The 20,225-nt window shown below is 44.0% G+C and overlaps 2 protein-coding genes across 4 annotated transcripts; both read right to left on the reverse strand.

Annotated features, from left to right (window-relative positions):
• Nucleotides 1-19: 19 nt before the first annotated feature.
• On the reverse strand, nucleotides 20-6,592 carry LOC144010637 (cleavage and polyadenylation specificity factor subunit 3-like). Its single transcript, XM_077511046.1, has 17 exons — nucleotides 6,258-6,592; nucleotides 5,752-5,815; nucleotides 5,569-5,666; nucleotides 5,357-5,485; nucleotides 4,402-4,669; nucleotides 4,169-4,319; nucleotides 3,538-3,713; nucleotides 3,313-3,471; nucleotides 2,962-3,108; nucleotides 2,747-2,899; nucleotides 2,559-2,667; nucleotides 1,631-1,729; nucleotides 1,437-1,531; nucleotides 1,283-1,370; nucleotides 1,135-1,201; nucleotides 268-364; nucleotides 20-182 (listed from the first exon to the last, which is right to left on the reverse strand). The coding sequence occupies exons 1-17, from the start codon at nucleotides 6,326-6,328 to the stop codon at nucleotides 93-95; spliced, it is 2,061 nt and encodes a 686-aa protein (XP_077367172.1). The 5' UTR covers nucleotides 6,329-6,592; the 3' UTR covers nucleotides 20-92.
• A 163-nt stretch (nucleotides 6,593-6,755) lies between these two features.
• LOC144010634 (arf-GAP with SH3 domain, ANK repeat and PH domain-containing protein 2-like) lies at nucleotides 6,756-19,883 on the reverse strand. Of its 3 annotated transcripts, none has more exons than XM_077511041.1 (27): nucleotides 19,401-19,883; nucleotides 18,943-19,015; nucleotides 17,264-17,409; nucleotides 17,114-17,188; nucleotides 15,816-15,865; nucleotides 15,617-15,746; nucleotides 15,200-15,285; nucleotides 14,399-14,474; nucleotides 14,247-14,333; nucleotides 14,062-14,165; nucleotides 13,870-13,939; nucleotides 12,977-13,064; nucleotides 11,765-11,813; nucleotides 11,526-11,689; nucleotides 11,273-11,406; nucleotides 11,097-11,191; nucleotides 10,046-10,238; nucleotides 9,889-9,974; nucleotides 9,703-9,818; nucleotides 9,001-9,068; nucleotides 8,613-8,720; nucleotides 8,208-8,541; nucleotides 7,973-8,135; nucleotides 7,794-7,852; nucleotides 7,660-7,724; nucleotides 7,292-7,411; nucleotides 6,756-7,195 (listed from the first exon to the last, which is right to left on the reverse strand). In XM_077511041.1, the coding sequence occupies exons 1-27, from the start codon at nucleotides 19,524-19,526 to the stop codon at nucleotides 7,121-7,123; spliced, it is 2,940 nt and encodes a 979-aa protein (XP_077367167.1). In that variant the 5' UTR covers nucleotides 19,527-19,883; the 3' UTR covers nucleotides 6,756-7,120. The 3 variants fall into 3 exon arrangements, with proteins under 3 accessions (XP_077367167.1, XP_077367168.1, XP_077367169.1); XM_077511042.1 differs by lacking the exon at nucleotides 19,401-19,883 and adding an exon at nucleotides 19,340-19,390; XM_077511043.1 differs by lacking the exon at nucleotides 19,401-19,883 and having other exon boundaries at nucleotides 17,264-17,523; nucleotides 18,943-19,332.
• Between the last annotated feature and the right edge of the window lie 342 nt (nucleotides 19,884-20,225).

Genomic DNA, 20,225 nt, shown 5'->3' on the forward strand with positions numbered 1-20,225 from the left:
AAACGGGATGGAGTCTGGATAGCATTTGTACAGTTCTTTTATTATGAAAAAAAAAAGTGTTGTCAAACAAACTTGATGACGAGTTCTCCCGCTCAGGCGACGGGGCAGAGGGCGTCGTACAGCCGATGGACGGCCACCTCCAACATGTCCCTCAGGGACTCGTCCTCGGCACACGTTACCTCCTGCGGGGAACGGACGACTCAAGAGAGCCCAGCAAAAAGAACCAAGTGCACATCGAGCCATTCTGCCTTCGGGTTCGATACTCACGCGGGTCTCGGGGTCCACGTGAGCCAACGCGCCGTCCACGCTGACCGTCACCTTGTCGCCATCTTTGAAATCGATGCAGTCCTCTCCGAACATATCGCTACACACACAAAGACTTTTCTTTTGGACAGGGTACTACAACCGAGGGACCTTATGGTTAAAAATCGGTTTTGGACTAGGACTAAAACAAGGACCCAAATTAGTTCCAGGATTAGGACCGATTTGTATTTGTACGTGATTTGCATGACCGGAGACTGGAACATGGAGAAAAAACTAGGACTAGCTACAGACTAATTACGATGATTAAAAACTAAGACTTGACAAGAACTAGAACTGGATATCGGAGTCGAAACTAGGACTAGACTAAAAATTACGACTCCAGTAGAAATTAGAACTATGACTTGTGCAAGAAACTAAACTAGGACTAACACATTTTTAGTACCAAGACTCGACACTAACTATGATTGGGAATTATGATTTGCATGAACTGGGACTTGAATTTGGGCTAAAATTAGGATTAGACTAAACAGTGTTGTGGACTACTAAACTATAACAAGTACTCTGATTAAAAACTACGATTAGACAAGAACAAGAACTGGATATCGGAGTAGAAACTAGACTACAAATTTGACTAGAGTAGAAATTAGAATTAAGACTTGTACAAAAAACTAAACTAGAAAACTAGGACTAGCACATTTAAGTTTAGGACCAAGACTAGAAAGTAACTATGACTGGAATTATGATTCACTTGAACTTGGACTAAAACTAGGCCTAGTTATATAGACTTAGGACGAGTAAAAAAAATCGTAGCGCAATTTGGATTATGACTATAACTGGTTCTTGAGACTTGTAAAAAGGGACTAGACTCACTGCAGCATGAGTTCCAGTCTCTCAATGAAGACTTCCTGGTCAAAAGTTTCCCGGCGAGCTTCCAGTACTGAAAAAAAAACAAAAAAAACAGTGGGTGTGAAAGGTCAAGTGGGGACCGGGTGAAAAAGTTTCAGCGATATCGACTGACTCTTCTGGGCGTTGGGGTTGGACTGGACCTCCAGAACCACCGTGGTCACCACGTCGGCGTACATGTCGTTGAGCGGGTTGGCCAGCCACTGACAAGACACGCACGCACGTTTGATTGACAGCCGCCATCGAGTCGTCGTCGGCAAAATGATTACCTCCAGCAGGACCATGCCGGCCTCGTGGACCAGAGTGATGGTCTTGAAGATCCGGATGGTGATCTTCTCCGCGGGTTCCACCTGCTCCACGTCGCCTGGACGCAAAAATGGCCTCACGTGACCGATTAGCGCGGAGAGAGCGCGCGACACGTGTGTCATACGCGTGTCATACGCGTGTCATACGCGTGTCATACCTGTCAGGCAGCGGAGCTGGCTGACCAGCAGCGAGATGGGTCCCGTGTAGGGGATGGCCTGCGTTTGCGTGACTGTGCCCACGTTCAGTTCCGTGTACTCTGAAACGACAGCGATGACGTCACATGACGGGGCGGGTCACGTGACAACGCATGATCCCGCCCACACTCACTGTTTGCGCAATTCAAGAGAACCTTTTAGGGCGACGAACGTGATGATCATCGTGCCGATTGGTGGATATTTTCAACAGAAACCTGTCAGCCAATCAGTAAAGGGCTTCCCCAAGCACATTTTCTTTTGGCGATATCACAAAAATGAGTCCCCCCACCCCCCCAAAAAAATGGCCGTTCAAAACTAAACTAAAAAAAACATTAAAAAAAAAACAAACAAACAAAAAAAACAACTACAACTCAATAAACAAAGAGGAGGGATAAGACCGATTATTGGCATCAATTTATAAGTAGAAATGTAACTTTTCAGATATTTTGGAAAACTTTATTCACTGAATATTAATAAATAAATAATGCATGCTAATGACCTTTGGAGGCCCCTGAATGTTTTGTTAGAATTTTAACACAAAGATGTCTAATACTGAGATTATTTATTTATTTTTTTAGATTAAGTTTTTTTTTTAATATGTATATATTTTTAATATTTAGATTTTTGTATATATTTTTTAAGGTTTATAATCTTAAAAGTTGTTCAATAAACATATGGTTAAAAATAATTAAAGTCAATATTTTCTCTTTGAGTGAAACTGAAGATCAATTATCGGTTATCGGCCTGCCCTGAAAAAACAACAAGATATTGGTCAATCTCTATAACTCAATCTAAAAAAAGAAAAACTGAAAAAGAAGGCAAGTAACTGTCGAGAAAATTGAAAAAAAAAAAAAAAAAGGTGGCATTTTGTGAGCTGTGTGCCACGCCCACCTGAGAGGTCGGCCGGCGTGAGGATGTGATAGTTGAAGTTTCTTTTGACGAGGATGCCGGACACCCTCTGACCTTGCGCGCACGTCTTGTCGGCCAGCGAGCCCATCACCTGCGGCAAAGTTGACTTGAGTTTGGCGTCACGCCGCCTTCGCCTCCGCCTTCGCCTCCGCCTTCTCCCGCCAACGCACCTTGGCCAGCTTCTCGCCGCGGAAGTTGAGCGTGACGGCCTCGGTGTTCCTGGGGTTGTGGACCTCGATGTGGACCTGCTCGTTGTCCTCGTACTCGCGGATGAGCGCCGCCTTCAGCCGGGCCATCTCGTTCTGCTCGCCGTGGACCAGGATCTGCCAACGGCCACGAGGGGATGTCGAGTTCGTCGGCTCGCCGGCGCCCCCCGCCCACTTACCACGTGCGGCGGCTTGAGCGCGCGGATGAACTCGCTGGTCTGCTGGTAGTCGGTGTGCGCCGAGAAGGAGATGTAGTCCACCGACATCTTCAACGGGAGCTTCTGACCCGACATGGTGCTGATCTCTTCCGGCTCCGTCATGATGTGCTGCAACACGCAATCGTGAATCCGCCACAACCGATTCATCGGTCCATATTAATCGAAGCTAGTTTTCCCACATGAGTATTAAAGTATTAAAAAAAATAATAATAATAATTCTATATTAAATGAACGTTTGTCAGTATATAATGTTGTTTTAAGATTTTTTGTTCAATTTCATGTGCATTTGAGGTATATCTATTTTTGTGGCACCTTGGCGAGCGTGCCCTCCACGCAGTATCCGGCGATGATGACGCCGTTCCGCTTGTCGGTGCACCAGCTCTCAAACAATTCCCGGGACAAGCCGCTCTGCATCATGCCGGGCGACGCCATCACCACGCTGGGCCCGATGTCGTCAAAGTGGTCCATGCTCTGCCGCACGTGCACGCAGGAAGTGAGCGCGAGCGCCAGAGCTAGCGAGGCGTTAGCGTTAGCCACCTTGAGGTTGCTGATGTGCTTGAAGACGAACGGGTTGTTGACGTTGATGGCCTTGCGGATCTTGTCGTTCATGGCGTTGATGTACGTCTGGTAGACGGCCATGCACTTGCGCGCCAGTGACGACGCGTAGTAGATGGGGATGTCGTGCAGCTCCGGGTGGTTCTGCCAGTACTCGTCTAAGCGCGCGCACGCGCAAAACAACACAAACAAGGGGGGGAAAAAATGAAATAAAATGAAGAAAATAAAAAAAGGTAAAAAATCACTGACAAACATTAGGGCTAAGCTTTAAATACAAAAAAATATTTTTTTTAAATAATATAAATCACTGACAAACATTAGGGCCGAGCTTTAAAAAAAAAATCTTTAAAAAATTAAAATAAAATAAATCACTGACAAACATTAACGCTGAGCTTTAAAAAAAAATAATAATAATAACTTAAAAAAAGGTAAATAATTTTTTTTTTTTAAAATCACTGACTTTAAATAAAAACATAACTAAAAAATAAATAATAAAATAAAATAAATCACTGAAACATTAGGGCTGAGCTTAAAAAAAACAAAAAAAAAACATGAAATCTTAAAAAATTTAAAAAAAAAACAAGTTTGTCCACGGGTGCGCATCTTTGCTTACCCAGGATGAGCAGAAGCTCCTGCGCTCGTCCCAGCGCAAAGACGGGAATCAAGCAGCGGCCCTCCCGGTTGACAATGTCGTGGACCGTGTTGCAGAAACGCGCCTCGCGCTCCTCGCGCTTCTCGTGGATGTGCGTCCCGTACGTCGACTCCTGAAACGCACGTCCACATGTCACCATGGCAACCGGCAGGCGGCGTCACAAACAAAACAAAAGGTCGCGCCGGCCGGCCGACCGTGATGAGGATGTCCGGCTTGACGCTGGGGATCTCGGCGGCCATCAGGTGGCGGTCCTCCTGGCGCGAGAAGTCGCCCGTGTAGAGCAGCTTGACGCCGGCGATCTCGATCATGAACATGGCGGCGCCCAGGACGTGTCCGGCGTGGTAGCACCAGAACTTGACGCCGGCCACCTCCTTCACCTCGTGGAAGTTGATGGTCTCGATCTTTTCCATGCTCTCCTCCAGGTCCGTCTCCGTGTACAGCATGTCGTCCGCCGAGATGTTGCTAAAAAAAAAAAAAAAAAAAAAGGGTCGCCAGGGGGTCACCGCCCAGCTCAAGATGGCCGCCGCCAATCCCTGGCTAACTGCATTTTACAACATCGCTTTCCGTATGCATTTTGTGTATTTGTTTTGGAATTATTTATTTATTATTATAATTATTATTATTTTATAATTATTGGTAATTATTGTGTTCCAATTTCTAATATCGGTTTCATTTTGTGTATAGAGATCAATTATTTTTTCCCCCAAATTTTTGTCCCAAAAAAAAAAAAAAAAAATTACAACTACTTTGATAATTCTTTTTTTTTTTTTTCAAATTTGTCAAAATCCACAACTCCTACTTAACTGAGTCAGTTTTACAAAAGTCAAAGTAAGCTGAAGCTGATGAGTCTTCTTCACCTGAAGGTTAGCATCCATTTCCCCGCCACTCTTATGAATCGCTCCCCCTACTGGCCCACCAAGTTATTGCTCCATAAGTAATCAACAATAGAGCCATTCTGGTGGCTGTATATGAACTACAAATATTTCCATACTTGCGTAAGCGTAACGATAATCTATCGGGAGATAAAGTATCACGATTTATCGCGATATCGATATATCGCCACACTCCTAGTACCAAACCCTGGTGACAGCACAGGCAACAGTAAAATTCAAAATATTAAAAAACCTAAAAGGCGAGGATGGAAGGCACCTGACTTTGACGTAGTCGGACAGCAGCCAGCGGTAGATGGCTTTGGTGGCATGCGTCATGAAGGTGCGGCCTTTGAAGCTGGTCTTCTGCAGGAACCAGGGCAGAGCGCCGCAGTGGTCCAGATGGAAGCTGAAGACCACAGACAAAAAATACACACATAAAAAAAAATGTGGCAACTCTCAGAATTTTTTTATATTTTTTTTTGGACTGACTGGCTGATGAGCAGCAGGTCGATCTCGGCCGGGTCGATGAGGTCGATGTACGGCAGCGCGTCCATGCCCTCCAGGCCCGGATGGATGCCGCAGTCCAGCTGCGAGACGACGACGACAACGACGAGGCGCTCGTGATGTCATCGCACGCCACCGCCATCAAACAATAAGGAAGCTCGTACATACCATAATTTTGCGCCCTTTAAACTCCAGGATGATGCAGGAACGTCCCACCTCTTGGCCTGCGCCGCTACACACAGACACACAAAAAAAAAACACAAATTCAGTTTATTTTTTATTTTAGAACTTTATTAATCATTAGTCACATTAATCACATGTTTATTCATCATTTTCGAAAAACAGGAGAGCAACAACAAAAAAAAAAAACTGAACTGAACTGGTATTAATCTGCAATAGTACTGTTAAAGTGGTTAGTTATGTCCGCACCACAGTCAAGAGGTTCTGGGTTCGAAACTCCTGTGTGGTCAAACAGTCCGATTTCAAAGAATGTATCACGCGTAACAACGGAAAACATAGTTGTTGTTTTTTTTAGCGCACATAACAAATAGTTAAGATTTAGGGGTTTGAGCTTAAAAAAAAATACATTTAATGTATTATAGGAGCAAGTGTCGTTTCGTAGTCTGGCGGGCGAACAGAGAAAGAAGTGAAAGTTGAATTGAAATTCAACTCACAGCGGACGAATAAGCAGCTGGTCGCTTTCCTCGGCCGGAACCATCACCTCACTTTTGCGTTGACTTAACATCTTCCGTTCGAGAAAAAGCCGTCAAATGCCAAAGAAATTGACATTAAGTTCCACAATGTGGACACAAGATGTGCGCTTGTTTCCACTCAAGTTTGCTGGGCGATTACATCCGGTTTTTTTTCTTCTTCGGCGACGGATAACAGCGCCAATTTCTGTCTACCGCCACCTGTCGGACTCACTTGCTTTCTATATGTTTTTTTTTTCGCTATGATGTACGGTATTTTTTTGTTTTTCTCTCCTTTTATTTCATGTATTTTGTCTGTTTATCTGTCAAAAAATATTTTTTTAAAACAGAATATGTCAGGAAAAACTAAAAAATAAAGAAAAAAAAAATGAAAATTACACAATTATATACGCAAAAAACAAAAGTGCCCCCAATATTACTAAAAAAAAAATACACCTTAAAATTACAGTCGTACATATAAAATAATGTAACAAATCATGACACATTTATTATTTAGTTTTTTCTTGAGTCACCTTTGGTCCTCTGTAACAAACGCGACGCTGGCCCATCTCTCCTCTTATGCTAACAAATGAACTTTCTGTCATTAATATGTAACTATATGACATCATAGTTTGTGATATGACTTGAGGCTTCAACAGATTTATTGCCACTCCCAGTTGACGGTCACGCTAAAACTACACGTGCAAACAAAGACAACTTAAACATAGGCTAGCCTTGAAGTCCGCTAGCTTAGCGCTAACATAATGCGAAATGCAAATCTAAACAACAAATATTTGAACACAAACAGGAACAATTCCACTTTTTTGGCTCCTTGAGGACTCCGTGAGTCACTCTGTGATGAAATGCACGAAAGTGACAGGAAAGACTCCCCGCCGCGCAGGCTCCGCCTCCACGTGGCCCACCTGAAAGCGAAACAAGCACAGCGAGCCATTAGATAGCGATCCATTTCCTGTCCGGTAAACCAAAATAAAATCCCGCTCGCTCGCTCGCTCACTCACCCACCACTCGCTGTCCTCCTCGCCCTCCACCACGATCACCTCGCCCTCCTCGAACGTCAGCTCGTCAGGGTTGTCGGCCGAACACCTGTAGATGGCCCGCACCCTTTTGGGTCTGGACGCCTGCGCCCGCACAAGCAAAAGTCCCAAAAATTAAAACTACAAAGCAGGAAGTAGGAAGAGGACACCCAATGGCTTGTACTGGATAGCCGATAGCCCGTACGCGCCCGTGCAAGCCGTTGAAGTCACAGGGGCGGCCATCTTGTTACTCCCCAAAAAAACCACGAAAGATTCTGCAATTCTTTTAAATGCGCCAAAAAGACGATGACGACCACGAAGCAGAATCGTCATCATCATCCACGAGGACTTACGCTGAAGGTGGTCCTCGGTTTTGGCGTTGGGGGGGAGGAGTCTCGAGGAGACTGCACCTGAGAAGCTACGCGGAGATTTCATGTTAGCATCATGACACGCGTGTGTGCGTTCGTGCGTGCGTGTGTTTGCGTACCTCGTCTGTCTGACCGAGTTCTTCCAAGATACGAAGTCTGTGGAGTCGGATTGTTTGATCTGGAATCAGTTTGCATAAAAGTCACGTCACAACTTTTTTCTTTTCTATTTTCATATATGACATTGGGTGAAAGTGTGAACTGAGAGCGGTTTTCATTGTGCCTGTGTCACGTGACGTGCCTGTTGGGTGGGGGCGGTGCTTTTTTGTGAGGAGGCGGAGCCAGAGGCAGAGGCGGGGCAGCGGAGTTGGTGGCTGCAGCGGGAGGCGGCCCCAAGGAGGCAAAGGGTGCGGTCCGCGGAAGAGGAGGAGGAGGAGGAGGAGGGGGAGGAGCCAGTGGGAGAACTGGTGGGAGGGGCGTATTGGTTGACATTCACGGACAGGAAGTGAGAGTCGCAGACAGGAAGTCGTACTCACCGTATATGGAGGTGTTTCTTTCAGGGGTGACGTTTAGCGCCGGCGGGTCGGACGACGACCTCTGCCGTCCGATGTTCTCCATGGCGGCCGGTTTGGCGGCCGGCCCTCTGGCGGGGGCCCTGGGCGGCAGCGGGGGGTTGGGCCCGGCCGGCAGGTGTCGCTCCAGCAGGGCGCCGTACGTCTCGTTGCTGATCATCATGCTGGGGATCATCTGGCCGCGGTGTCTGGCGGACGGCGAAGCGGCGGCGGCGGCGGGAACGCCGCCAGCGGCGCCGCCGCCGCCCACGAAGCAGCTGACGGGACGCTCGCGCTCGTCGCGGCGGGGCGGGTTGGGCTGAGGCGTGGTAACATTCACGCGTTACGTTAGCACAAAAGCGGTCGGACGCTCGCGTCGACGTCGCTCACCTTGTCGTCCAGCTCGTCCTCGCTCTCGTCCAGGTCGTCGTTATGGAGACGCCACTCGTACTCCACGTGCACGTGGACGTTGAACTTTCCCGACTGGGCCTGAGTCAGCTGACACGCAAGCGTAGCTCGGGGTTGGCATAGCGTTATGTTTTCATCCCCTTAAAACTTAGCTTAAGCGTAGCATTTTGTGTTTTAAGCTTTAGCTTAGCGTTAGCATAGCGCTGCAGTTTCATTCTGCGGGTACTTTATTGATCACGTCCGAAATTCTGGGTTCAGAATTTGTTCTTTCGAACAAAACCCGGTTTTAGCTTAGCATAGCATGACGACAGTGAGATTAGCTTGTTCAACGTCAACAAAACGAGGCTAACAAAACCAAACGGATGCTCACCAGTTCTTCGCATTGGGTGTGTCCAAGTCGTCTGGCGATGTCCAGCGGTGTTTCGCCGCACTCGTTGGCTGCACACATGCACACACACACCCACACACACACACACACACACACACACACACACACACACACAAGGGGCTAGTGCTAACATGCTAACACAATTATTATAGTTTTTGAATATTCATTTTAGTCCGTTTTTATTTCATTTAAAGTTTTTTTTTTTATTTAGTTCTAAATAGTTTTCAGGGTGGTTCTTTAATAAATGCTTAGTTTTAGTATTAGTTTTGGTTTTTAAAAAATGTACGCAATATTTAATGTTGAAAAAACAGCGTGGGAGTGACGTCATCTTTTGGTGCTTTTCTATTGGCTGCTGCTGGATGATGTCACTTCTGTGTGACACACTTTCAAACGTCCTTTTTCCAGTTAATATCAAAATAAAATTGACTTTAAAATCAAGACTCATGCATTAATTACCAAAGAGTAAAACGAAGGACATTTTTGTTTTTGCACAAACCCCGCCTCCGGCCTTATACTAACTTCCTGCGAGCTGTTTATGTCTCATCTGTACGTATAGTTGATGCAGTAGTGTGCTGGCGAAGTGGGAGTAACAAGATGGCCGCCCTGCATGGGCTATCCAGTCATATACGACGGGATGGAACGAACGCTTGTCAAGATGGCGGCCGACGCCGTTGCCGGACTCACTGATGGCGACGGACGCTTTCCCTCGAAGCAGAAGTTTGAGGCACTCGCTGTTGTCCGTCAGGCAGCAGTAGTGCAACGCCGTGCTTCCGGCGCTCGTCTGCTTGTCCAGGTTGCCGCTGCAACAAAAGCGCGCGCGAGCAGTTACGCGCACGCACAGTGTTGGCCGATGGCGTTTGCCGACGTCACCTGTTCTGCGCCAGGAAGTCGACGATGTGCAGCGAGTCCCTGTCCGCCATGCGCACGGCCAGATGGAGGACCGTTTCGCCGGGCTCCTGAAAATTGTGTTCACATATCGTCATCATCGTCGTCGTCGTCATGACGATGACGAAGGCGAAGGCCGTACGTGCTGGTTGGGCTGCGGGAAGGCCTCGGTGAGGTCGACGCCCTCGCCGTAGACCTGGACGAGCGCCAGGATGTCGCGCTCGCGCACCGCCTGGTAGAGCGCCCGCAGGCGCTCGTCGGCGTCGGCGCCGCAGCGGCGGCGGACCAGCGCCTTGTCCACGTACTTGCGCGTGATGAAGTCCTTGCGGCTCTGCCTGCGCAAGCACGCACTTTGATTATTACTCTTTGTGTCATGGACACATTTTTGACTCTTGATCAATTTGACCAAAGACACGCAATCATTTTATCGAGTATAAATTGATGGACAGGTGTCATGTGATCAAGATCTACCAAATCTCACTTTTTCTTGTCCCTATCCTCCTAAAAAGTATTTTCTATCTAGTTTCTTTCTAAAGCTAGCATTACTATTATTATTATTATTATCCTCACTGTCATTATTTTTAATTATTATTATTTTATTATGTTAATTTTTAGCATCATCGTTCATTATTATTTTTCTATCTAGTTTCTTTCTAAAGCTAGCATTAGTATTATTATTATTTTATTTATTATTATCATTATTTTTTTATTTTAAATTTGTATTATCATCATTCATTATTATTATTAATATGTTTCCATCTAGTTTTTTTCTAAAGCTAGCATTATCATTATTATTTTTAATTATTATTATTTTTAATTATTATTTTAATTATTAATCATATCATTATTATTATCATCATTGTCATTATGTTTAATTACTATTATTAATTATTTTATGATGTTCATTTTTAGCATCATCGTTCATTATTTTTCTATCTAGATTCTTTTTAAAGTTAGCATTATTATTATTTTTTATTATTTATTGTTACTTTTATTTTAAATTTTTATCATCATTCATTATTATTATTACATCTAGTTTCCTTCTAAAGCTAGCATTATCATCATTATTTGTAATTATTATTATTATTATTAATTATTATTTTAAATTTGTGTTATTATCACCGTTCATTGTCATTATTATTACGATTTTTCCATCTCGTTTCGAGAAAGCTAGCAAATGTTTCCCTACTCACATGTCGCTGGTGGGTTCCGGCTTGGCCACGCCCCCCGCCGAAAGCTCCGCCTCCATGATGTCGTTGAAGGCGGCGTTCCCGACGTTCTTGGCCAGCTGAAAGAACGAGAGCGGCGCCACGTTTGGCATTATGCTTTCCCGCCGCTGCCGGCCGAGCGAGCGAGCGATCGGACTCACCAGCAGCTCGGACGTTCCCAGCACGTCCAGGTCCAGGCTCTGGATCCTGGAGTAGTGCACCCCGATCTCCCTGTGGATCCCCGAGCACTCGATGCAGATCAGCACGCCCAGGTTGGTGGATAACCACGAGGGACCTGCACCGCCACCGGCAAGACGCTCAATCAAAGCTAAAGCTAGCTAACTTAGCTAACAAAACTAGCGTTAGCTTTGTCAACGATCCGCGTGTCGTCTGGTCAGCCTATTGTATATTGACCTGGCGCGCGGCAGTCGCAGCAGACGCGGTTTCCGTCCATCTTCTTGACGTCGGCGACGATGGCCTTGCTGAGCTCCTGCACGATGTTGTCGCCTTCGTCCTGGTCGCCTTTGAAGGCTTTGCTCAGCGCTTCTTCTTTGCTGTTCTGCAGGACCGACATCCATCTGCGGACAACAGACGGATGGACGTGTGTCACCGCCACGGAGGTCAACAAAAAAGGGGGCGGAGTCGCTACTCACATCTGGCACTCGGCCTCGTCCTCCGCCTGGAAGTGATACGTCCGGTCGTCTGAGGGGGACAACAAGCAACCACAAAACCGGTCTGGGATCACGTTCAAGTCGACTCGTCATAGTTCATAGAAAAAGTCTACACACCCCTGTTCAAAAGTAGGGGTGGGGAACCTCACGATACCATATAAGGCGGACGCTAACGATGATCTCGTGATATGACGATACCGCCATTATCATTATATAATATATATATATATATCCACGAAAAAAAAATCAATCAATGCAACATATCAGTCAGCCACATAGTCAATTGTGTCATTTTATAAACTGTGACACCATTTTTTGTAAAGAAATGAGCAGCATGTGAATACATAAATAAAATTAATTAAATTTTAAAGCCAATAAAATTACTTCAATATTAAATCCAATTAAATTAATATTGCTCAGAAATTGTGTGCTTCAAAAAAGTCGAAACAAAAAATGTGTTTTTAAAATGTTAAGATATAATACAGGTTTTTCATCGAAACGTCTTCCATGATGAGTCTTCTTCGCCTGAAGACTCACGTCCATTTTCCCGCCACGGTTGTGAGGTGCTCCCCCTAGTGGCCCGCCAAAGTAATTGCTCAAGTCAACAATGGAGCCGTGATAGTGGCTGTATATTAACCACAAATATCGGCATACTTGCGTATCACGATTTATCACGATATCAATCATTCAAAAGCCACCTCTCTCTCTTTTTTTTTTTTTTGTAAGCCTTTTCCCACATCACATGACCTGAAAAAATAAACAAGACTTTGAACCTGTAAGCACACAACAAAGATGACATATAGGTTGTTCAACACATTAACCAATAGAGGGCACTCAAGCGCTCAAACGTTCACAAGAAGAAGCCCGGAACAGGAAGTTATTCACCTCATGTTGCTAACGGCTAGCTAGCTCTACTCTTTGTTTACTCGTGGAATAATGTTGACACATCGTCTGGAAGCGACTTTTAAAGACACATTTACATGTTTAATGTTGATATAAGGATGTGTGTGTGTTGAAATTGTAGTGTTTGTTTACCGCAAGTGGTAACTGCTAGTGCGCTAATGCTAATTGTGTTTGCTAACAGTTTAGCGTAGGTTAATTTTGTTGGAAGGTCATAAATGACATTGTTGTCGTGACATTTTCACGCACGTTTGTGAGTTTGTGCTCACGAGTTGTTGTTGTGGCGGCACCTACGTGAGAAGAGGTCAAAGTTCCTCTTGTCGTCGGCGTTCTTCTTCACCTGGCACGTCAGCAAGTTCAGTTTGGCTGGTGGGCGATTGGCCTGGAAGAAAAAAAAACACATTTCAAGAACTAAAAATATGTTTTGTTTTGAACCCGAATCAAACTCCGCCCCCTTCATCCGTGGTGTCATTGTCATTGACGGGGCACAAACAAAAACAAAAACTCCTCAAAAGAAGTTCACAAAAATTTTAACTCAGCCATTTTCATTGACAGATTTTGCAAGGCCCACAAAATATTGTGTTCTATTCCTGTAAAAACATGGAACCTACAAAAAGAAAGATTAATCTCTTCTTTCATCAGGAAAAAAAAAAAAAAAGTATATTTGTATCCGTTTCCATTTTGCAGCCATTATCATGAGAATATGGCTAATTTGTTATCAATATTGACATTCCTGGTGAAAACAATGACAAACAGAGCTTGTTGCAACATGGACCTGGCTAATCTCTTAGACTCTGCTGCCACCTATTGGCCGTGATTTTAATAACTACCATTGCTTTAAGCCACTTCTTCATGTCAGCCGTTCTTGCATTAAAGAAAAAAAAACAAAAAACAAAACAAAACGTGTAAACACGTTTTTGGGAGTGAATGACAAAGTATTAAGAACGTTTTTACACGTTTTTGGGCTTGAATGAGTTAAATGAAAACCCTTCTGTCTGTTATCCTTTTCCTTAAGCTCTTCCTCCTCCTCCTCTTCCTCATTTTCTTGCTTTTCCGCTTGCTTTGTCCCGATTGGTCGTTTGACTCTTGGTGTAAAAACTTCAACAAAACAACAAAAAACAAACGAAGCCGAATTAAAAGGCAAACGCGTGCGTTTCTGCGGCGGTGGCCGGTGGGCGGGGCCTCACCGTGGCGTGGCAGATGGTCAGGAAGCCGTTTTTCACCGAGCACTTCCTCTTCTGCCAAACCTTCCTCAGCCTGCGCGATGACAAGCGAGACCACATGTTGGCGCTGTTGCGGGCGTGGTCACGCGACGCGACGCGACGCGACGCGACGCGACGCGACGCGACGCGACGCGACGCGACGCGACGCAGACTCACCCCTCGCTCCTCTTGGACAAAACTCCCGAGCGTTCCGTGCCGTGCGCCTTGTTGCCCTGCAGCTGGTGCAGGCTGTAGCCTTGCTTCTGCTTGGCCGCAGCGTCCTGTCAATCAGTCATGTGAGCAGTTTAGGCACCGCCCACCGGCGAGAGACCTCCCCCCTCCCTCGTCGTCGCCGATCCGACCTCTTTGGCCTCCGACTGCAACGACGACTTGAGGACGTCTCGGAGCTGCGCCAGTTGCTTCCTCTCGCTGTCCTGCGTCTGTTTGATCTGCGACGTCGCGCGCGCGCTCGTCAGACTTGGGGTTCAAAGTTCGTCCGTCCGTCCGTACTCACCGCCGTCAACTCGGACGCCATTTTCTCCACGGAGGGTTTGAGGCTCTCGACGGCCGTCAGTCCGTCCTGGAAGAAACTGCGTGCGCGCGTGTGTTTATGTAAATAGGGCTGGCTTTAAAAAAAACAAACGTTTTTTTTAAAGCACATAAAACCATACTTTTAATACGTCTATTATCTATAAATTCAAGAAAAAATAAATCAATTTAACTTCAAGTGAAAATAACTTTTTACTTAAGGGCCTAAAATTTGTTGTTGGTTTTATCTTGCTGTGTTCTTGAAACTTACTGTTCAAATACAATTTAATAACAATAATAAAATAATAATAATAATAATGTATTTACTTTGTAATGCTCTTTACATTTCAAAGATCTCTCAAAGTGCTACAGATGAAGGTTAAAACTACCCTGAAGAAAACCATAAAATATAGCAAAAAAAATATTTAAAACAATGTCCTGAATTATTGAATTATCTGAATTATTGAACTTTAAGGCAATTCAAAATATTTGTCATTTATATTTATTTCATGAAATGAAAATGTATAAAAATATATTAATATATATTAAATAATAATAATAAAATTAATCTATTTACGTAATTTGTAATGCACTTTATATTTGAAAGAAATGTGCTACAGAAGAGGGTTAAAACAAACTATAGTGAATAAAACTAAATCTATGAATCGATATCACTCTCGAAAAGGAAAATCGATTTGATATTATTCCATTTTTTTTAACCAAGCCCTAATAACATGCATGAATATAACAAAAATGATTATATTTGCATGCGCGCGACAGATCTTACTTGCACTGCGCGTGGAAATACTTGATGAGGTTCTGCAGGAAGTCGACGCCCTTCTTGACCTTGATGTCGTTGACCTTGAGGAGGTACTGCGAGCAAAGACATCATCGGCATAATCGGAACAAAACAAGTTTATTAATACTAATTTTGAGTTGTTTAAATGTATATATTTGCAGCTTTTGATCATTTTAAAATGACTAATATAATAAATCTTGTTTGGTCCAAAATAATCTTGCATAATTATAGCACTTAAAAGAAATTTATTTCTTCATATTTTTCTACGTTTCAACATTTTCTTATGCATAAAAAACCCCAAATACTTGTCCTGTGATTTCAATTATTAATGACCAAATTCCTCTCCACAAATCAAGCAGCTGTATCCGCCGGCGTGACTTCCTGTTTGCGTGACCTTTGACCCACCTCGCACATGCTCAGCTGGAAGGCGCGCCGCTCCTTCTCCATCTCCTCGGCGATCTCGCCGCCGCTGAACTCGGTGCGGATCATCCCGTGCTGCTTGGCGTGCTCGCGCTTCTCCTTCTCCAGCTTGGACCTGTGGAGGAAACGCCACGCTTTCAAAATAAAAGCGCGGGAAGCGGAAGTCCGGCCGAGCGCTTCTCACAGTTTGGTCTCGTATTCCTTCCAGGCCTTGTCGAACGGCTTCTTCAGGTCCTGCGTGGCGCACATATGACATCATGGTTACGTGGAGGGCCCGACCGATATGCATTTTTATTGGCAGGGAAAAATAAATAGCAATTAATCTGCCGATTATTTAAAAATATATGTAATTCATCAAATGAACCCCTTCCTTCCTTTTCAATGGGTGCACAAACTCTCACTATTAAGCTTCTCTGCTTTGAATGACAAGTCCATATAAAAAAAATATATATATATAGAGATTTATGTGTCAATAATAAAACCATTCTTACTTGTTTACAACTGCTGTCTTATCTTGTGTTATTTTCACAAGTCTTGGAACTTTCTAGGCTAAGAAAGTCCTTGAAATATCAACTTTATAATATTATAATAACTTGAAAAGACAACAAAAACAATAAGTGTGAAATAAGAATCGAATAAACTCAAATAAAAGCAACTGGGAAAAAAACAAAAAAAAACAAATACTGAGCGTTCCTGTGCGTTTTGGCCTCTTGGGGGCAGTGTGGTGCCGTGCAGCCATTGTGCTACACACTTACAGTGAGAAGAGGAAAGTTGCGATTGAATTCTATTAAAATAACAATGTTTTTCACACATTGGGAAGAATTTGTGCCTTTGCGTAGCGTTATTTCTCCTGTGAGAATGTATTCTCACAATATTGGTGTGTGGATATTCGTCATTTGAGGGAAAAACACTCCCGTAGTGAAGCCGACTTCCTGTTAGCAGTCTCACTTCCTGTTAGCGCTAAGCTAGCGATGTCTTAAAAACGAAGCATGTTTTGTATTTAAAATATGCAGTGGATGTCATTCTTAACGATGTGTATTTAGTTTTATAGTTAAATCCAACTGCGATGTCATTAAACAACTTCAAGGACGCTTAGGGACAACAGAATAAGCAGAATAACATAACGCTACACACTTGCTAGTTGCTAATGCTAACGCAAGCAAAATGGTGCATTCAGGGTACTTTCACAGCGTCGGAAACTTCACTTTTCCTCGATTATAATGTTTTAAGGGGACAAATTGGCCGTTTGCTTTGTTCTTGTTTTGTTATCTTTACTGCACAACCGATATTTACGATTATGTACAGCACTTTGTATACAGCGATGCCTGTTCTTAAAGCGCTTTATACATAAACTTGAGTTGAGTTGAGTTTGTTTTGGCCTATGTTTGAAGGCCAATAAGCAGCCGGCTAATCGGTCGGGCCCTAGTTTACATGTCAGCGCGTTGCCGCGGCGATGGCGAGAGAGGACGCGTGACGACGCACCCCTTTGACGCCGCGCAGGTCTCCCTTGAGCAGACTCTCCAGCGGGAAGGAGATGATGTTGTTCATGTTCTGGACCTGGCACACAGGAAGTGACATCACGTGGGCCAGTGAGGCGGGAAGGGCGTCGCCGTTTGCTGGGGCGCCTCTCACCAGGTTCTTAAAGAGCGCCGTCAGCTCTTTGCTGAAGACGGCGAACTTGAGGAAGGCGGCGCCCACCGCCGCGTCCTCGCCGCTCATGCAGGTGTCGCCCAGCTTCTCCATGGCCGCCACGTAGTGGTCCTCGTGCTCCGCGTGGGCTGCAACACGCACGCGCACATCCCCGAGTCACTCGGCGGGGTGAAAATTGAGGGCCGCGCGCTGCCTTCAACATGCTGCGACACGAGCGGGAATGACGGGAATGTTTCACGCGTCTGGGGAAAAAAAAAAAAAAAACACCTCGGTGTGCGCGCGAGAGCGTGTGAGCACATGTGGGAGTGTGCGCTCAAAAAAAAATAAATATATACAGCTACACCCATCATCATTTTCAAATGAAGATAATCTATCGGTCACAAATTGGTCAAAAATGGACCAATCGAGAGCTGTTATAATGAATGGATTAATCGACAAGTCATCGATTATCAAATTAATCGACAATTATTTGAATAATCGAGTAATCGCCATATTTTCAATTCCAATCAATTATTATTCAATTCAATTATTATTATTTAATTTGAATTCCAATGTCCAAATCCTCCGATTTCAGGATCTGAACAGCAATTGTTGACAAGTAATGGATTATCAAATTAATCGACAACTATTTGAATAATTGAGTAAACTTTTGGAGCCAGATTTTAAATTCCAATTAATTCATTAGGATTTAATTCATTTTATTTATTTAATTGCTAATTGATCAATTAAATTCATCAAGGACTACAGAAAACAGTCAATTGCTGTTGAGATGCTGAAATCAGAGGATTTGGCCATTGGAATTTATTATTATTATCATTATTATTATTATTATTAATTATAAATTCCTTTTGGTGCAAAAGAAACATACATAATTGTTTAATTTTTTTTTAATTGGTCATTTTATTTTTAGATGTTTAAACATGTCCTTCTTTTGAACCAAAGATGATGATAATAATAATACGAATAATAATAATAATGATAATAATAATAATAATTATTATTATTATTTGAATAATCGTGATGTCAATTATTGCCACAATAATCGTGGTTTATTATTTTTACCATAATCGAACAGCCCTACTGTCAAAATTAAAGCGCTAACTCTGGAGAAATTTTTGAAAGCATTAAGAAAAAATAAAAAAATTGTTTTATTTACTTCCGGTTAAGTTAGTCACTGGTGCGAAGATGTGCGAACACAGGTTTGTTTTTTTTGTTTTTTAATGTTTACTTTCATTTTTTTTTTTTTTTTTACTTGCCTGACGCTTGATGGAAAAATCTCAGTTTGCGCCACTTTCCAAAGCTAAACGCAAAATAGCATATTAGTTGGACATCTTTCGCCATATCACATGAAAAAAAAATCATATTTGAAATGAATTCATTAAAAATTAATTTCAATATTTTACTCAATACCTGTTTCAAACTTTGTTAAATAAAGTAGAAGCATTAGTAGGAAAAAAAATGTGAATCAGAGCGATTAATTATGTAAAACGGTGCAATTCATTATTTCTCGAGTAGTTTGGGCGAGCGTGTCGATGTGTGCGTTTCGGAATGTTTGTGCGCGCCTTTGAGTGTGGCAGTTTGTGTGCATTTGAGCATGTAAGACATCTCGTGGTTGCCATGACGACACGAAGACAAGAAAAAGACGATGTTGAGCGTCTCACCGAGGCCCGACGCGTACACCGACTTCACCGCCTTCTTCAGCTTGGACAGAACCGAGCGCTCCCCATCCAGAACCTGAACCAGCAACACACACAAAATATGACTCAGCAAGATACAAAAGACAAAAAAAAAAAAAAAGAAGTGGCGTCCTCCCCGCAGTTGACCAAAAGGGAGAAGTTCTACTTCCTGTTGTGTTGTAACATGGCCGCCGCCGTCACGAGTCACTTCCTGTCAACGTTACCATTAAAGTTAACAACACTTTCTTTTGGTCACATGACCATTCTATCAATCACACAATGAATGACAACGGCGCAAGTTGTGCCTTGCTCAAGGGCTGTAGGAAAGAAAGATGGAGAATGACCAACAAGTTGGTCAAACAAAGAGACAAACAAAACATACAAGATGGAGCCCACTCATCAGTGAACGCGCGCGCCCCCGTGCGTGTGTGCGTGCGCGTGACCTCCTCGAGGGCGTTGACGCCGTTCCTGCAGTACGTCATGCGCGTGGAGAAGTTGGACGTGGTGGGCGCCTTGTAGTCGTCGTTGCACTCGCCGATGAACTCGGGGACGCTCAGCACGTCCGGCATGGCTGCGGTCGTCCGCACACGGTCGAGAGAGAGACGGTGGGCGACCCGGAAGACGTGACGTCACGCAGCCTCAGGTGGAGGGGCCCGGGAGCGGCACACCTGCCTCACTCGCTCTTTATCTCACAAACACGGACGCAAGCAACAACAAAAAAAGTGTTGTTGGAAAACGAGTTCAGGTTTTCCTTGAGGCTTCGTCGACTAACTTCCACTTCTTGGTGACGCCGTCGCGGTTTTTTCAACTCCTCCCACCACTTCTTCAAAATAAACTCAACGTCTTCTTCTGCTTCTCCCGTGAGCTTGATTGGCGGCTGACACAGCAAGGTGAACGGCGTGTTAGCGCCGCCAAGCGGCCGTCCTCGTCTTTACAACAAAGTATAACAAATGACGTGATAACTATGACGTACATGTGACGACGAGACTTAATGCTTTTTTAGCAGAGAGATGAGCGTAATACCCCGAATCATTTCATATTGGTCTGGTTTTGTGGACGATATTATTTGGAAGAAAGTGCCACATTATTATTTGGTTAACAAATACGATTAAAGAAGTTTCATTGAAGATAATTCATCACATTTACCCTTACTAAAGATGATATTGTAAAAAGGTTGAAGAAAAACATTTTTTACCATTCTGGGTTTGAATCCCTTCCGTTGCAGTCTGTTCACGTGCGCTCCTGTTTTTGTTTGTATGAATCATTTC

The sequence above is a fragment of the Festucalex cinctus genome, chromosome 21, assembly GCF_051991245.1.
Source record: "Festucalex cinctus isolate MCC-2025b chromosome 21, RoL_Fcin_1.0, whole genome shotgun sequence".
Taxonomy (NCBI): Eukaryota; Metazoa; Chordata; class Actinopteri; order Syngnathiformes; family Syngnathidae; genus Festucalex; species Festucalex cinctus.

Coding starts and splice junctions, on each gene's coding strand:
- LOC144010634 (XM_077511041.1), bottom strand. CDS start 19,526: ATGCCGGACGTGCTGAGCGTCCCCGAGTTCATCGGCGAGTGCAACGAC. Junction 17,410..18,942: donor GGTGTACGCGTCGGGCCTCG/GTGAGACGCTCA, acceptor TGCGTGTTGCAG/CCCACGCGGAGCACGAGGAC. Junction 11,407..11,525: donor CTGCGACTGCCGCGCGCCAG/GTCAATATACAA, acceptor GTGGCGGTGCAG/GTCCCTCGTGGTTATCCACC.
- LOC144010637 (XM_077511046.1), bottom strand. CDS start 6,328: ATGTTAAGTCAACGCAAAAGTGAGGTGATGGTTCCGGCCGAGGAAAGC. Junction 3,109..3,312: donor TGGAGGGCACGCTCGCCAAG/GTGCCACAAAAA, acceptor TGCGTGTTGCAG/CACATCATGACGGAGCCGGA. Junction 1,730..2,558: donor CACGCCGGCCGACCTCTCAG/GTGGGCGTGGCA, acceptor CTGTCGTTTCAG/AGTACACGGAACTGAACGTG.